Consider the following 16,790-nt stretch of genomic DNA (forward strand, 5'->3'; position numbering starts at 1 on the left):
ATTAGTGACGAAGTTATTCTTAAAGTTCCTTTAACAAAACTGTGATTTATATCAAATAACAATGGCTTGGAGGGGGTATGGAAAATTGATTATTCTTCCTAACAAATCTATTAATTTTATTAAACTTGGTCTCCCTCCCTTTTTCTTAGATGTTTATAAAATTTAAGTCTTTCACAGATACTTTCTCTTAAGCTGCTGTTTTCATATCATGGAAATCTGAGCCTTGGTTCTTTTGTTACGGCAACTGAGATGGTACAGTGTAATATACCCACAATTAATGAAACAGAAAAAACTTGCATTTTCCTTCTTTATCCTTGAAATCATTCCATTATATCTTCTAGGAATTTATCTCACTAATATCTTGAAAACAGAAGAAGGCAACCCTGAGGTCCTAAAAAGACATGGAAAAGAGCTTATAAACTTTAGCAAAAGGAGGAAAGTAGCAGAAATAACAGGAGAGATCCAGCAGTACCAAAATCAGCCTTACTGTTTACGAGTAGAATCAGATATCAAAGTAAGTTGAATTATTTAAAGATTCATACTTCTGATTAAGTTTATAAACTACCTCATAAAAGACAGGTTTATTTTATAGGGGAGAAAAAGTAAACCTTAAAAGAAATAATTCAAATTTACTTGTATTAAATGTCTTCTTTCCAGGAATTTCAAACTGAATTTATAATTTTGAATATTAATACTTTTTTCTTTGCATTTATTTTAGAGGTTCTTTGAAAACTTGAATCCGATGGGAAATAGCATGGAAAAAGAATTTACAGATTATCTTTTCAACAAATCCCTAGAAATAGAACCACGAAACCCTAAGCCTCTCCCAAGATTTGTAAGCATTTGTATATTTATATTTCTTTTACATTTATATACTTTTTTCAGTTGTCATCTACATCTGGTGATGTCATTACTACCAAATGTGTTATATAGATTAGTTTTCCATAAACGTATTCAGGGATGAAGTATACATGTGATAGTTAAAAGTAATGAAAAAGTACTTAATAATTATGTCCAGGAATATCCCACTTCTTTCCAAATAAATGAATGTTAATATTAATTTGAGTAAATCCTGATATCAACGATGATGAAATTGAGCAAATATTATGTAAGTTTTTAATTTTTTTTACCCCAAAAAATGTTAAGATTTTAAAGACAGGAAATTTAATGAATTTATACTAATTCACTTGTAATAAATATATCTACTTATCACATTTTAAAAGTAATGACTTATTAGAACTTTCGACCATGAATCATTAGCCATAAAATATCAAGTTTTCCTAACAATACTTTCTTGGGAAAATAAAGTTTCTATTGTTTTTTGTTACTTGTCAGTGCCCAGCCAAATTTATGTACAGAATCACCAACTCACTGATTTGACTATGTACTCTCTTGTTCATAAAAAAGTCAAAAGTCTGCCAGGTGCAGTGGCTCGTGCCTGTAATCCCAACACTTTGGGAAGCTGAGGTGGGTGGATCATCTGAGGTCAGGAGTTTGAGACCAGCCTGGACAACATGGTGAAAACCCTGTCTCTAATGAAATACAAAACTTAGCTGGGCATGGTGGCAGGAGCCTGTAGTCCCAGCCACTTGGGAGGCTGAGGCAGAAGAATCACTTGAACCCGGGAGGCAGAGGTTGCAGTGAGCCAAGATCGTGCCACAGCTATCCAGCTCCAGCCTGGGAGACAGAGCAAGACTCATCTCAAAAAAAAAAAAAAAAAAAGTCAAGAATCCTGAATTAAACATAGATGGCTTCTAAGTGACCAAGATAAATCACATAATGTCTTTTAATTAAAGTGTATGCAATTGCCTGACAGCAAAATTTCTCAAGCCCTTGTTCAGTTTTTAATAAGATGGATTAAAAATAGAAAATTAGAAATAGGTATATAATCTGATCCAATGAAGCACTCACTGAGAAATGATCATTTTGCAAGGAAAATGCAATAAAACCAACATACATACACAAATGAAAATTGGGCAATTTAATGTATTCGTTAAGTATCTCAAATGGTCCTGATGGCATCACTGTATTACAGAATAGAAAGGCATTGTAATTCACAGTGATGATCCCGGCTTTTCAACAAGGTTAAATTTGCTCAAAATAGTCTGTTTTAAAAACCAGGGAAATATACAATACATTTTAGAAAAACTTCCACCCAAATATATTAAAATAACAAATACTCTAGTATTTATAGGACTAAAACTTAGTTATTTAAAGAAATGCATTCTTTAACAATTTAGATACCAGGGCTTTAGCAAAACAGAATGTTAATACTTTAAATTTTCTACTTTTATTTGAATAATTATGTCCTTATTAGTGATTTACGATTTTCCTGTATATTAGCTGAATTTTACCAGGCACATATAGAAAAACCTTCCTTTCTACTACAGTGTTTAAAGTATTGTGTTTCTTTTGATATGTCTACAGCCAAAAAAATATAGCTATCCCCTAAAATCTCCTGGTGTTCGTCCATCAAACCCAAGACCAGGTACCATGAGGCATCCCACACCTCTGCAGCAGGAGCCAAGGAAAATTAGTTATAGTAGGATCCCTGAAAGTGAAACAGAAAGTACAGCATCTGCACCAAATTCTCCAAGAACACCGTTAACACCTCCGCCTGCTTCTGGTGCTTCCAGTACCACAGATGTTTGCAGTGTATTTGATTCCGATCATTCGAGCCCTTTTCACTCAAGTAGGTGCAAAAATTCTAAGTGCATTAAGGTATTTGTTAGTATTATACATGCTAGAGGTAAAAAAGAATCTCTGTTATTTTTGTGTATGTGTGAACTTGTAGTTAAGTCAAATGCCATTTCAAAAGATAACATTATAAAAATATAAGACAAATTCTAAACTCCACCAACTTGAAATTTCTAAAAAATCTGCTGGAACAGCCCTCTTTAAATTTATTATACTTTAATGAAAGGCCTAGTGGTAAAATTGGCAGCTTAAATTTCATTTGAGCTTTTCAAATGCATTCCTCTTATCCAGAGGAGACAAAGATCACTCTTAAAATCTGCAAGTAATTTTAGTCCCATGTTTCAAATGCTGCCTGGCTCCAAAATTATTATACAGGCTGAATATCCCTAATCCAAAAATCCAAAATCCAAAATGTTCTAAAACCCAAAACTTTTTGAGTGTCAACATGATGCTCAAAGGAAATGCTCATTGGAAGTTTTCAGATTTTTCAATTAGGGATGCTAAACCAGTAAGTATGATGTAATATTCTGAAGTCCAAAATACTTTTGGTCCCAGGCATTTCAGATAAAGGATACTTAGCATGTATTTGAATACTAGGCAGGGTCCACCATCTACTCTCCACCAAATTCTTTAGTAGCTTTTAATTTAGCAATGTATCAGATTTAAGCCCTTTTCGTCTACCCAGTGGTCCCCTGATGGTATATAATGGCTGCTAATACACTGTCTATGCTTTTCAGTGCAGTGAAACAAATCTCACAGACTGCACACTACTGCTTATCCATCTCTTATTTCTAGACCAGCATTGTCCTATAGAAATACGTGAGCCACATGTATAACTTCAAATGTCTAGTTAGCCACATTAGGAAAAGCGAAAATAACTTTAATACATTTTATTTAACCCAGTATATCAGAAATATTGTCATTTCAACATGAAATCAATATAAAAATTTATGATTGAGATTTACATTCCCTTTTTTTGTTCTAAATCTTTAAAATCCAGCATGCATTTTACACTTATAGCACATCTCAGTTCAGACAAGCCACAGTCAGATGCTCAATAATCACATGTGGCTAGTGGTTGCCGGACTGTACAGCTCACCTTTTGAAAGGGTATCTTTTCAATCTAGATCACCAATAATTTTTTAAATTAATTTCATGTGAAACTTCAAAGCTCTTCTAAGAACGCTTTTTCATTTGTTCATTATTAAATCTTCAGTCACCTTTAACTCTTTCATGACCACTTCCACATACCCTTACCGTTGGCTGTCTTAGCTCGATGTGCTAATCAAGTTCCCCCTAATTTGACATACTACAATCTAATAGTAGAGGCAGCATGACATTATTACGGGGGAGGAGGTTGAGAAGCACTAACCTCGAAGTTAGAATTTCTGGTTTGTCATCCCAGTCTGCTAATTAGCTTTCTGATTTAAGATACTTTTTCTGTGCCTTCTGGGGGTCAAATTCGATTTTTAAGATTCTCTCAGTTGGAAGAAATGTAACTAAAAATAAAATAATTCTTTGGTAGTATATTATTTTGAAATTTGGTCCAGAATCCTATTTGTTTATTCCTGTAGTATACATACATTTGTAGTTACCCAGTAGTCTTTGTCGTCTTTGGGCCATCTAAAGTATATTTGGGCTGGGCATGGTGGCTCACACCTGTAATCTCAACACTTTGGAAGGCCAAGGTGGGAAAACCACTTGAGGCCAGGACTTTGAGACCAGCCTGGGCAACATAGCGAGACCCCATCTCTCCTAAAAAATAAAAAAATTAGCTGAGAGTAGTGGTGTGCACCTGTAGTCCCAGCTACTTGGGAGGCTGAAGTGGGAGGATCGCTTGAGCTCAGGAGTGTGAGGCTGCAGTGAGCTGTGATCCTGCCACTGCACTCCAGCCTGGGCAACAGAGTGAGACCCTGTCTCAAAATAAATAAGGTGTATTTGTCTTGAGAATACTGTGACTTGGCATTATTTGGTGACTGAAGGTCATGGAGTCTTTTTTTTTTTTTTTTAATTTTATAAAATTTTTGGTAGAGATAGGGTCTTGCTGTGTTGCCAAGGCTGATCTCAAACTTCTGGCCTCAAACAAACCTCTTGCCTTAACCTTCCAAAGTGCTGGGATTATAGATGAGCCACTGTGCTCCGCCATGGAGTCATGTGACACACATAGTAAGCTGTCAGATATTTTTGATAAGTTCAGATAAACACCAAGTAAAAAACGATTCCCATTTATTCTCCCCAGCTTGCCAACCCCCTAAATTAAGTAATGAAATTAAACCAGCACCTTTTCAGTATATCTGACTTAAAATCATTATTTATTCTGACCCATTTAACTGTTTGCAGGAATTTTTCCCTAGAGCAGACAGCTATAGGTCTGTATCATTAAGGATTCTCAAATAAGTGAATTACTGAAACCACATAAAAGCCATCAGTTGCAAATTCTACTTCTCTTTAAGTAGCTAAAAATGAAAGTGGTGGAAAAACAGGAGATAAGCATATTAAATTCTCTACTAGTGCTGAATATTTAAATGACTAGCTAAACAGCGAAGAATAAATCATTCTAGAATGCAGTGCTCTGGATCCTGCTTTGTTATAAATAGTTATAATAGTATTAACAGTATTAAACAAACAGCTGGACAGGTGGAGAAAACATTGTTTCAGGGGTTAGGCTTTGTAATCTTAGACTTGAGGGTTTTCTCAATTTCTCTTTGTTTATGATAAAGAAAAACTCTATTACTGCTCCCTTTGTTTTTAGTTAAAAACTGAAAATAACTGATTTTGAAATCAAATAAACAAGCATAATATAAAGCCATCCATGTGTTCTGCTAATCCCTTACTTAAAACCTATCAGTTGACTTTGTGTATTAAAGGTCTCCTCCACATGCTTTTGTCTTCACTTTTGCCTAACTAACAGATGTGCGAGTGCCAGAGGATCACCCAGAGCCTCCAACTTGCTACCCACTGTTTTGCCACCAGAATGAATACCTACTTCCTTGTTTCCCTCAAGGCCTGGCAGAAAAGAACTGCCTTGACTGCAGTCATATGTCATCCCAACATATTCCACTCAAAGCAGTACAAAGTTCCATTGTTTAAGTTTTTCAAAAGGCAAAGTTTGACTAGAATTTTTTTTTATCAGTTATACTACTATTCTTTTTTTACTCTTATGGTTTTTTCCCAAAATAATCTACTTTTAAATCTATAATTAATTCTTTCAGCCAGTATCTGCTACATATCTTATTCCTTGCTAAACACTTACACGTCTTCATTGGGAAAGCTTACAGTCTTACCGAGAGATTAAAAATAATCATAGTGCAAAGAGATTCACAGTTAAATGCTAAAAAAAGTGGTAAAGACATACATACTGGAGAGGCTTATAGAAAGATGACCTCAGAATGGGCAAGAGTGGTCATAGAAAGCGTTGTGGTAAAGACAGAGCAGAGAAGTGGCCACATACTTAGTGCTGCCACATATACATTCAAAGCCCTATTCCACACCTTGCCTTGGCCAGGTCCACCTTTGGGGTGATGACGACAGTTGCTGAGAAAAGAGAAAAGACCACTGGCTCACTACTTGTTTCTGCTGCTATAATAGAGAGGAGAAAATGATGAAATGCTCTTTTTACCTTCCTGTTTGAAGATTGCCTGGTCATAAAAGGGAGTCAGAGGTCTGACTTCTCTATTTCCATCCCTTAGGGGACTGTTTAACAACAAAAAGAATGTATTACAAGTATGTCAAGCTGATATGCAAGGTTTTTCCTCCTGGAAGACTGGTGTAGGTGATGAGTTTCTAATCCCAAATATATTTGCATTTACCAGGCTTTTGTGAGTTTAAGAAGTTATCTATCATATTTTTTTTTTTCTATAGGAAAATGCTTGTTTCTATCAAGAATGACTCCTTTATAAACTGGGGAGTATCTTTAAGAGTGGTTTCAACCCTGACTGTATAGTATAATCTGTTGAGGAGCTTAAAAAAAATATGTAGGCCCAGCCCACACTAGACTGGCATTGGTACCTGGTATCAGTATTTTTTAAAAACTTCCCATAGGATTCTAATGTACAGCCAAGATTGAGGACCATTTGTCTGTCATCTGGGATTCTGCTTAATAAATTAATACTGTTTTTTAAATTAATTAGATTTCACTCCTAAGTCATTATCAGTAAATTTGCTTAGTATCTAACTGACAAGAATTTCTAGCATATATTTCTTGATTAGTGCATGTAAAATTCTAAATGAATTTTTATAGTATTTTCCAGGCAATAAGACAACTAGTGCCCCAAATTTACCAAATGCATGAGTCTAAGCCTGTGCTATATATAAATATACTCAAAGCCAAGTTTACATCTGTGTACACAAGTGTGCATGCATATGTATAATTAAAGACTACAGTTTTAACAGTCACGAGCTTGTGTTTTGATTTTACCCCTATTCCTGTATTGTATTAAGTGTACTATCATGTTCTTGAGGCGTATCTCCAGGAGATACATTTATTTCTTTTCCAAGATAAGTGGGACATATATAAGTAGGTAAACGCTAGAGCTAGATACTCCTTTAATCTCTATTACGTCAGATCTCTGTCTCCCTTTTACAACCAGGCAATCTTCAATTATCGGTGGCTAATAGGGAAGAAAATCATTGGCAGAGCAACAGCTTCATGTAATTTCAGAGTATAAAAATGAATTTTAGTCTTCTGAAAGGTAATATTAGAATTAGCTGGATTGCTACACTTAGGAATCATAGGTTCCAAATATCAGTACATACGGAAATTAGATAATGGGACAGATTATTTGAAATTAGGGCTGCCTAGAAAATAAGACTACTCTATCTATATAAACAAGTTAACAGAAGTCATGCCAGCTAAATCTGGAATGTGAGATTATCCTCCTTCTGACCAAATATGCTAATATTCCAAATTATGTGAGGGATTGCCTATTGTGCAAAAAAAAAAAAATCTGAATTTTAAAAAAATCAGCACAGTCTAGTACTATTTTAGTCTCTTGGATGTTATAACGTTATCTGTTTCATGTTGTTAATGTAAGACAGTGTAACCTAGGCAACTATATTGATTTAGAATCAGTATAGATCACCTAGCCTTTTGTCTCAATTTTCCTACTTTAATGCTCTTGGGGCTTTTGCTTTTGATTTTCAATTTTTTTCTTAAAATAATTAATATTGTTGAAATTAGACTTTCTAAATTTAAATTTATCAGAATTTCCTATGTAAAATGAGTCTAGGCACCAAATGTTTAATGACTTTAAAAAAAATTATGAGTATAAAAGGAAAAACCCTATATCAATTTCAAGCTTGTTTTATATCCAAAGTGCTAGTTATTTTGTGATGAGAATATATACCCCAAGAACATTTTTGAAAGACATATAATTAGTAACTTTTTTATTTTTCAACTTATATAAAATAAATTTATTACTTGTTTCACAAGTTTGAGTTTTCAAAATCTTTACTAAATGGCATATTTATATACATCCAGCTGAACTTTTTGCTTGAATTGGGTTTCTACATTTTAAAAAGTCTTTCAGTAATAATAGGATTTTTTTATGAATGTTTTTCATTTAATAATTATGAAATCAAGTAAAGCTAAAAGGAATCTTAAATTCCCAATATGATATCAGTTTTTTCTTCTCAAAAGTAAGTAGTAATGAGGTTTTACTATAAACTGTTACAGCATTCTTTAAAACTACAATGACAATAACATTTTCATCATAATACAAATTTTTGCAGATGAGTTGAATATATCAATGAAAGAAAAAAATCTACTTTTTCTTGTTTCCTTTCACAGGCAATGATACCGTCTTTATCCAAGTTACACTGCCCCATGGCCCAAGTTAGTATATTTGGTTTAAGACTCATAATTCTTGCTTTGGCTTTAAAAATCAAACCAAGTGTAACCTTTCCTGCTAAAACTCTTCTTGGGTCTGGCAGCATTGGTACTTTGCTTGCAACATCCTAGAAGTGAGGCCTTCACTTGTGCTATCTTTTGATCATAAGTGATTTGCTTAAATTATATATTTTTCATGCTTTTTATAAAACCTTGTTTCTCTCTTAAAAGAACATATTAAATAAGTGGCTTCCACATTTAACCATTTCTTTTTTCCAACTATAGAGTTCTAAATATATTTTAATGCTCAACTTTGAAAAAAAAGGCAAGAGCATGCATGCGCATATGGGAATGCTGGCAGCTACACGCAGTTTCTAAATCACAAAATATACTTAGCCCGATGGCAGGATAGATTATAGACAACTGCTTTTGACTTTAGAAGAACTTTCTTATAATTGTAATTATTCAAAGTATAGCCTAAATACTGGTAAACAAAATAAAGTTCCATTTTAATTTTAAGGTAAAATAACAATTCACTAAATTCCATTATTTTAATTATTTAAGCTAATTTTTTTTGCTATCCTTTCATACAATTTCAAAATATGTACAATGGAAAATACTAGTTACAAGCTGAATTAATTGTATATTCTTAAGAAAAAAGGTAGGTGATCAAAATGTTGATCATTTGAATAACATCAGTACACAAAGTACTCTTTTTAAGTTCTATATTTTACAACATATGACAAAATAAAAAGCTTAATGCTTAAAGGGAAAAAATACTACCAAGTATAATTTTGAATGATGGTTTATTTAAGTATTTTTTTCACATCTTTTTTTATAGTGGGTATAAACAACTAACCTAAGTGTTGTTTTCCAAAGTGTAATTATTTATATGCCTACCTTATGTTCTTGTTACCATAAATGTCTGTAAGAGAGGTTCCAATTAGTAGCTTTACTTACCTTTTTTGTGCCAGTTCACCAACTTATTCTTAAATCAGATTCACTAGATTTTAGTGTAATTTCTGTTTTCATGGTCAGGGCTGCCTCCGTTGTCTTGAATAGTGCCATCACCGTTAAAATTTTTGGATTTAGAGTATAATGAGCCTCTTTTTGCTTACCAGCAAAGGAGAGCCTATAACTAAACAAAATGAGGAGAGGCCCCTCACCTAGAAACTATGATTCTTTCCCTTGCATCCTTTGAGAGAAATGCTAGGGAGAGACATTGGAGAGAGTGGTTAAGAGCACAAACTCTATTCCCAGGGACTATCCAGTAAGGTAGGGAAGTTCTATAAATTCTAATAAAGTCAAAGAAAAAAATGAACCCATTATAGAATCTAAAAATTACCATTCCACAAATTTTCAGTAGCTCACTGTCTCCCAGACATCTGAGAATCAGACTCAATTAAAAATTTCAATAATAGGCCGGGCGCGGTGGCTCACGCCTGTAATCCCAGCACTTTGGGAGGCCGAGGCAGGTGGATCACGAGGTCAGGAGATCGAGACCATCCTGGCTAACATGGTGAAACCCCGTCTCTACTAAAAATACAAAAAATTAGCCAGGCGTGGTAGCGGGCGCCTGTAGTCCCAGCTACTTGGGAGGCTGAGGCAGGAGAATGGCGTGAACCCGGGAGGCAGAGCTTGCAGTGAGCTGAGATTGCGCCACTGCACTCCAGCCTGGGCGACAGAGCGAGACTCCATTTCAAAAAAAAAAAAAAAAATTTCAATAATAGAGTAACCATGGGAATGTTATTTTGTTCAGGCAAAATAACAGAATACCTTAGGCAGCTTTTTTCTAAATATTCTGCTAAAAAATGTCTGCATGCTTTTATGGCAGTTTGCTTTAATGAAATACTATTTGGTATTGGTTTATTGAACAGCTTTTGGTATTTCTACACATTACTTTTAATTATAAGCAATTTCCAGCTAAGACTTTTCAAGATAAATAAATGAAATAAAATTCCTGTGGACTTTTTCTTAAAAATTTAACATCCGACAGGATCTGCTTCTGTATCATCTATAAGTTTAACCAAAGGCACTGATGAAGTGCCTGTCCCTCCTCCTGTTCCTCCACGAAGACGACCAGAATCTGCCCCAGCAGAATCTTCACCATCTAAGGTAAAGTAAGAAATCTTGTTATGTAGAAATTGGAATCATTACAGTTACATTATAATAAACGGCTGTCTAGTTTAGTTCTCACTGGGATAAGTTAACATTTCAGAGTATATAGGCTTAATAGTTTAAACAAGGATTACATATAGATTTAGCATGCAGTAATGTTTCTTTCTTCTGAAGGTAGTTTTTTGATATGCATTCAAGACCCTTGTAAACCTAAGGCTATGGTTATTTTCAGAAAAAAAACAAAACAAGTTTTAATCTGTAAAGTAAGAGGAATTTGGTTTCAAGCAGTTCTTTAAAAACATACAGAGAAAGTCCTGAAGCTTTGTATGAAGGCACATTGTAAGTCAAACTGTATTTTGACATATGCTAAAATTTACCTATCTGAGCCCTTAATAGTAAATGTGACATACTTTTAAATGGAGTTTTCATGAAAATTCTGGGTTTGGAATAGACCCCAAAGGCTCAAAATGGCTATTATTTCTACTTATTTTTTTTTTTTTTTGGCCAGCTGTTAAACTTAATTCATTAGTTCTTAAGCTGTCCAGAGTGCAGAGCACCAGGATAAGTCAAGACAAGACACTCTTTGTAGAACTTCATGAATGTTAACATAGTTAACTTAAAATTATAAAATAGGTACTTTATGCTAAATTAGAAATGATCTTAGATTGAGTGATAAGCTAAGCAAGCAGTCGCAAACAAAATTTTGAGGAAAAAATTTTAAGTAAAAACTATGGCAAACTTTTTTTTTCTATGAATTGGCAGAACCTCCCATTTAAAACATATGCCAGCCTTGGCAACAGAGCAAGACCTTGACTCTACAAAAAATGAAAAAAATTAGCCAGGCATGGTGGTCCTTGCTGCTTGGGATGCTGAGGTCGGGGGATCACTTGAGCCCAGGAAGTTGAGGCTACAGTGAGCCATGATTGCACCACTGCACTCCAGTCTGGGCAATAGAACAAGGCCTTGTCTCAAAAAAAAAAAAAAATTTTTTTTTAATTAAAAAGAAAACATATGGCAAAACTCCCTGTTCCACACTTAGCATCCTGCCAATAACATGTTTGAAAACCCCAACTTCTTATGGTCATGATACTTCATAAATTTATTAATGTGTATTTTATTCTTTTCATTTGTTAGATTATGTCTAAGCATTTGGACAGCCCCCCAGCCATTCCTCCTAGGCAACCCACATCAAAAGCCTATTCACCACGATATTCAATATCAGACCGGACCTCTATCTCAGACCCTCCTGAAAGCCCTCCCTTATTACCACCACGAGAACCTGTGAGGACACCTGATGTTTTCTCAAGCTCACCACTACATCTCCAACCTCCCCCTTTGGGTAAAAAAAGTGATCATGGCAATGCCTTCTTCCCAAACAGCCCTTCCCCCTTTACACCACCTCCTCAAACACCTTCTCCTCACGGCACAAGAAGGCATCTGCCATCACCACCATTGACACAAGAAGTGGACCTTCATTCCATTGCTGGGCCGCCTGTTCCTCCACGACAAAGCACTTCTCAACATATCCCTAAACTCCCTCCAAAAACTTACAAAAGGGAGCACACACACCCATCCATGCACAGAGATGGACCACCACTGTTGGAGAATGCCCATTCTTCCTGAGTTCCTCTGTACTGGGATGTATACTTTCCTAGCCCCAAATCCATTGCTGGCAATGGATGCACTGAATGTGCCAGCACTGAGGAGTTAAAATGAGAACTCCAAACACTAACGACTCTTCTTCAAGATGCAGTATAAGACAATGAATTTTAACCTAGATGTAATTATAAAATGGAAATGGTATTCCAGTTTAGAATATGGAAAGACTGACCTAGAGGAATTGGACAACTGATTGCACCTGAAAATCATAAAGGGACTTTTTCTGGCCAATAGGCAGGAGTCCTCTTTTTGTGAAGTGATCTTTTGTGAAGTGATCATTAAAGGGATGGAAAACACAGTCTAGTGTCCAGCAGGCCCACATGATGACAGTTTTTGTAATTCAAATTATGCACTTTTAAAAAAAAAAAAACTTAAACAGGGATCTTAATATCTTCCTTTGTTTTCCTTTGCTTTACTCTTCTACTTTAGAATATTTTCTTAAAAATCACTCAAAGGACTGTGAGGAAAGGCTGTGGTACCTGACCTTGTTGAAATCAAGGCCCGGCACTGTACTACAGTCCTGTTTACAGATTATTACGGTGAACTGAATGGGTACCGAGGCTTCACCAAAGAGGTACTTTTTTGTTGTTGTTGTTGTTTTAGGATAATTATACCAATTTTAAGAGCATTCCCCCCACCTGTCCCCACACACCCAAACAAAATGTGGTGGTGTTGCCTTCAAAAAAGAGAAGTTTTGTGTCATTAACATGACAGAAGAACTTTTTAAAAAAAAATAACTGTCAAGTATTCTATTTGCATTTAGGAGACTGTTAATCTATGCTAGATTGTCATTTTCCCTCCTTCTCCCACAAAAGTTTACTGGTAGTCCATGTCATGGCTCATAGCAATCCCTCTAACCATACCATGGAAATGCAGGCACCCAATGTGAAAAGGAGCACTTGCTGGGCATCACTGACACTGCTCATGTTTTACTCATAGTTGAGTAATCAGCATATCTAGAATTATCTTGCATTGCCTAAATCATATGTATATAGTGAATGTTATATAATATACCTGGCAGGTCTGTTTTAATTTAATTGAATAAAGATACAAATACTTTGTTTGGCTGGCATATATTAAATTATTATATGAAGAAAATGGTTGATTCTTATTTCTTTTAGTGGAAAAACACACAAAAACACTAAACATCAAAGCACGTTTTGTGGTACACCTTGGTTTCTAGTTCTGGATATATGTATTAATCTTAAAGAATGATCTAAAGTCACAGCTTGGCATATAGGAAGATACTTGGTTAGAATAGGATGGATAGGTATCTTTTAAGCAGAACTTTGTAAGTAAGTAAGTTTTAAGTTCCTAAGCAATATGTATACAGTTTGTTAAGGTTTATATTGAACATTCTACCTTGCTTGAGGTTTTCTGCTTTATCAAAACTATTGATAATAGAACATCTACCTGCATCATTACTATCATAATATGGATTATTCATAAAGCGTATGTACTGTTCTTCTGAGTCTAACAAATACTGTGACTGAAATGCATGCACCTTGTTGAAGAGAAAACATTTTATTAATCTCCACTATAATGTCTGTGAAATGTGCAGTATTCCATCCTTAGAGAGTTATCTGGTTCATCAGCATCTGCATGTATCCTCTGAATAATGAAGCAACATTTCAGCAATTCTGTTAACCATGCCATTAGAGACATTTTTAGAAGTGCTGCAACATGGTGGGAACCTAGTACTTTAATAATTTCCTATGATATTTATTAGAGCATAAAATGTACATCACGATAGTACAGTATGTACTCCTTTAAGACCAGAAGGTATGTTAACTGCACCGTCATTAAGCAGTCTATCCTATTTTCTTATTTGTTAGAATTGAATCCTTTTTGTTCAATATCTGTACCATTCCTATGATGGTAGCCATTTTTCTCTTTATAAAATATTTCCTCTTTGAAAAGCATCCTAAAACATTAATTTCAGATCCTCTCTTGGATGCAAAGTGTCCCTAAGACCATCCATTCAACAGTATTTATGTAAGCCAACTTACTAGTGCCACTACAACTAATCATGATACACAGTCCAGAATCTCCCAGGACTTTTTACTGGGCCAGCCTCATTGTCCCTAGGATTTCTCTTTTTATGTCTCATGGATTACTTCTCTTTAATTGCCCCAGGCCCATTCCAAATGAGAACCTGGTAAAAGTCACATTGGACCCTGTTCAGTATGTCTTCGGCTAATGTGTTAGCCTTCAATAAGGTGATAACGCCTTTTCAACCTATCTAGTCTATAAAGAGGAAAAATTCAAATTTGGAGTTCTAATCTTATTTCTCCCAAAGGGAACTACTCTTCTACCCCATGGTTCTAGGAGACCACTTCACTGTGCAACAGTTTTATATGCATTGTGGATGGAGGATATTTTTATTCTGAACTGTTACATTTGGGTAAAAATATTTTCTGCAGTGGTAACTGATTAGAAAAATTCCAATTGGATGCCCTTAGGTGGAGGTGAGAAAATGGTATCCTTGCCTTCTTCTCAATATTAAACATTAACTAGTTGACAAATTTATCCTTGTAGTAATGAAAATATATTTAATCAGGGACCAGAAATGGCAGAGGAGATAAATGCATCATTACAAAATTCTGCTTTTGAATCCTGGACATTACAAGGGGGTAAATGCAGCATGACTTTTTGTTAACCACATTCCAAATTGTGGAACATTTCTTTTAGAAATGAAAATATTTCAAGGCTGATGTATTTTAAGACTACACATTATCAGGAAACATACATTGACAGTTTGCTTAATTAAAGGTTGTTGGGCATCAAATTATGTTTAGTAGGTTACGATTCTCTAACAACTCAAGGATGCTTTAATGGATCTGAATTTGACAAAGAGCATGCCACACTAATACTACAGTCAACAACAGCCCAGAGAACAATTACTATGTCAGCTGGAGGCTATATTATGATTCTAAATTCTTAAAGGTTTTTTTCCCTCCATAAATAAAAAATTACCTTATGTAAACCAAAAATTAGTTGGTATTTATGGTCATGATCTTAATTCTCAAGTTTAGCTTAATCTTGTATTTCATTGTTTGTCTTCTAATATGACAGCTTAAATTCAGATTTTTAAGTGACTCAGCAAAATAGGAGGAGTGTCCCAATTTATTAGTGTTGTACACATTGAGGAAAACCTTTTTGTTCCTTCAGATTTAGAAAGAAACAGTTTAACCATTTATTTCTTGGTATTCTGCTGCTGTGAATAGGTCTACTTATTCTTTTAACACATATTGTGTGACTACACAAGTATAGGTCCTGTTGTATTGCACATTAATCTTTACCAGTAAATAAACATCACAAGGTTAATATTGGTTTGGCTGAAAGAATTATGCAGTAAAGTTATTTATAAGGGAACATGATGACTTTATTCAATATTTTTCTTCTTTGAAACATCTCATTACTAACTTTTAAAATTATTTCATAATCCCTTATACATGAGCCAATGAAATATTTTGAGCTCTACTTAAGCATGAAGTCTATATAATAAATCTAAACAACAAAAGCACTTGTAACTTGTTTAGTAAATTCCATGCCTTATTTTCCATTTTTGACACCGTAAAGTGCATTTTCTGTCAACTGTGAGCAAATTTTCCTTTTGCCTTTAATGAAAATAGTGCATTAAGTAGCCAATTGCTGCAGAATTATAAAGCAAATTAGCTAATGGTGGGTCACATTGGACTACCACTCAAACAAGATGCATAACAGATGGAAGGTACATGTGGTGTGGCTTAGGGAGAGCACACCTGTGCCAGATGCATGCCACTTTCAGTAGCTGCCAAATGTGCCTTTAATTAAGAACATCTCTAATTTTTTTCTTCAGATCAAGTCAGCATTTGGGGGTGGGATTTGGGCAGGGAACTTTGGGGTGCAAATATCTGGTGAAACCACCAGAGAATTTGTTTGTCAAAGTGACATGTATAATTTTAGTTGAGACGTGTTTGTGTATATATGTGTATTTGCCTTTGTTTAGTAGCACGGTTATTTGCTAAAATAATTGTCAAAAAATTGCTCTGTCGGTCTTACTTTGATGTAAGAACAAAGTGTGGTCTATACATCTAATATGGCCTTTGTACCTAACCATGTTCATAGGTAATCTTTGTACTCTGTGTGCAGCAGTATTTGGTTTGCATTTAAAGTGAAAATAACGGCTGTTATTTTTCTGGCATTACTAAGATAAACCGAAAAATAATAAAGAAAAATGCCTTACATAGCCCACAAGTGTATTATTTTTGCATGTATTTATTTTAGAGGGCAGTATTTTTGAAATCATTAGTGATTCTCATTTAGCTCATATATACCATATAGAAATATTTTGCATTTTTATTGTGGTCTTTCTTTGGAGGCACTTTTTTCCTGTATCAAGTTATAAAAGGATAAAAGAAGTTCCATATTTCCCTGTGTCAAATCTGCTGATTGTAGTGAGTGGGAGGCCTTTTTGGGATGAAAATTAGTAATTTAAAGTGACCTT

At 34.8% G+C, this 16,790-nt stretch overlaps 1 protein-coding gene across 3 annotated transcripts in view; it reads left to right on the top strand.

The window, feature by feature from the left end:
• SOS1 (SOS Ras/Rac guanine nucleotide exchange factor 1) overlaps positions 1-16,540 on the top strand; it is a 152,069-nt gene extending 135,529 nt beyond the window's left edge. For 2 of the 3 annotated variants that reach the window (XM_055243698.2, XM_055243697.2), the window contains exons 18-23: positions 342-514; positions 719-835; positions 2,428-2,692; positions 8,486-8,530; positions 10,521-10,639; positions 11,777-16,540. In XM_055243698.2, coding sequence (XP_055099673.1) covers positions 342-514; positions 719-835; positions 2,428-2,692; positions 8,486-8,530; positions 10,521-10,639; positions 11,777-12,265 — 1,208 coding nt within the window. In that variant the 3' untranslated portion in view covers positions 12,266-16,540. The remainder of the gene's footprint in view (positions 1-341; positions 515-718; positions 836-2,427; positions 2,693-8,485; positions 8,531-10,520; positions 10,640-11,776) is intronic. The other variant, XM_055243699.2, reaches the window with a different exon arrangement.
• The last annotated feature ends 250 nt before the right edge of the window (positions 16,541-16,790 follow it).

The sequence above is a fragment of the Symphalangus syndactylus genome, chromosome 14, assembly GCF_028878055.3.
Source record: "Symphalangus syndactylus isolate Jambi chromosome 14, NHGRI_mSymSyn1-v2.1_pri, whole genome shotgun sequence".
Classification (NCBI taxonomy): Eukaryota; Metazoa; Chordata; class Mammalia; order Primates; family Hylobatidae; genus Symphalangus; species Symphalangus syndactylus.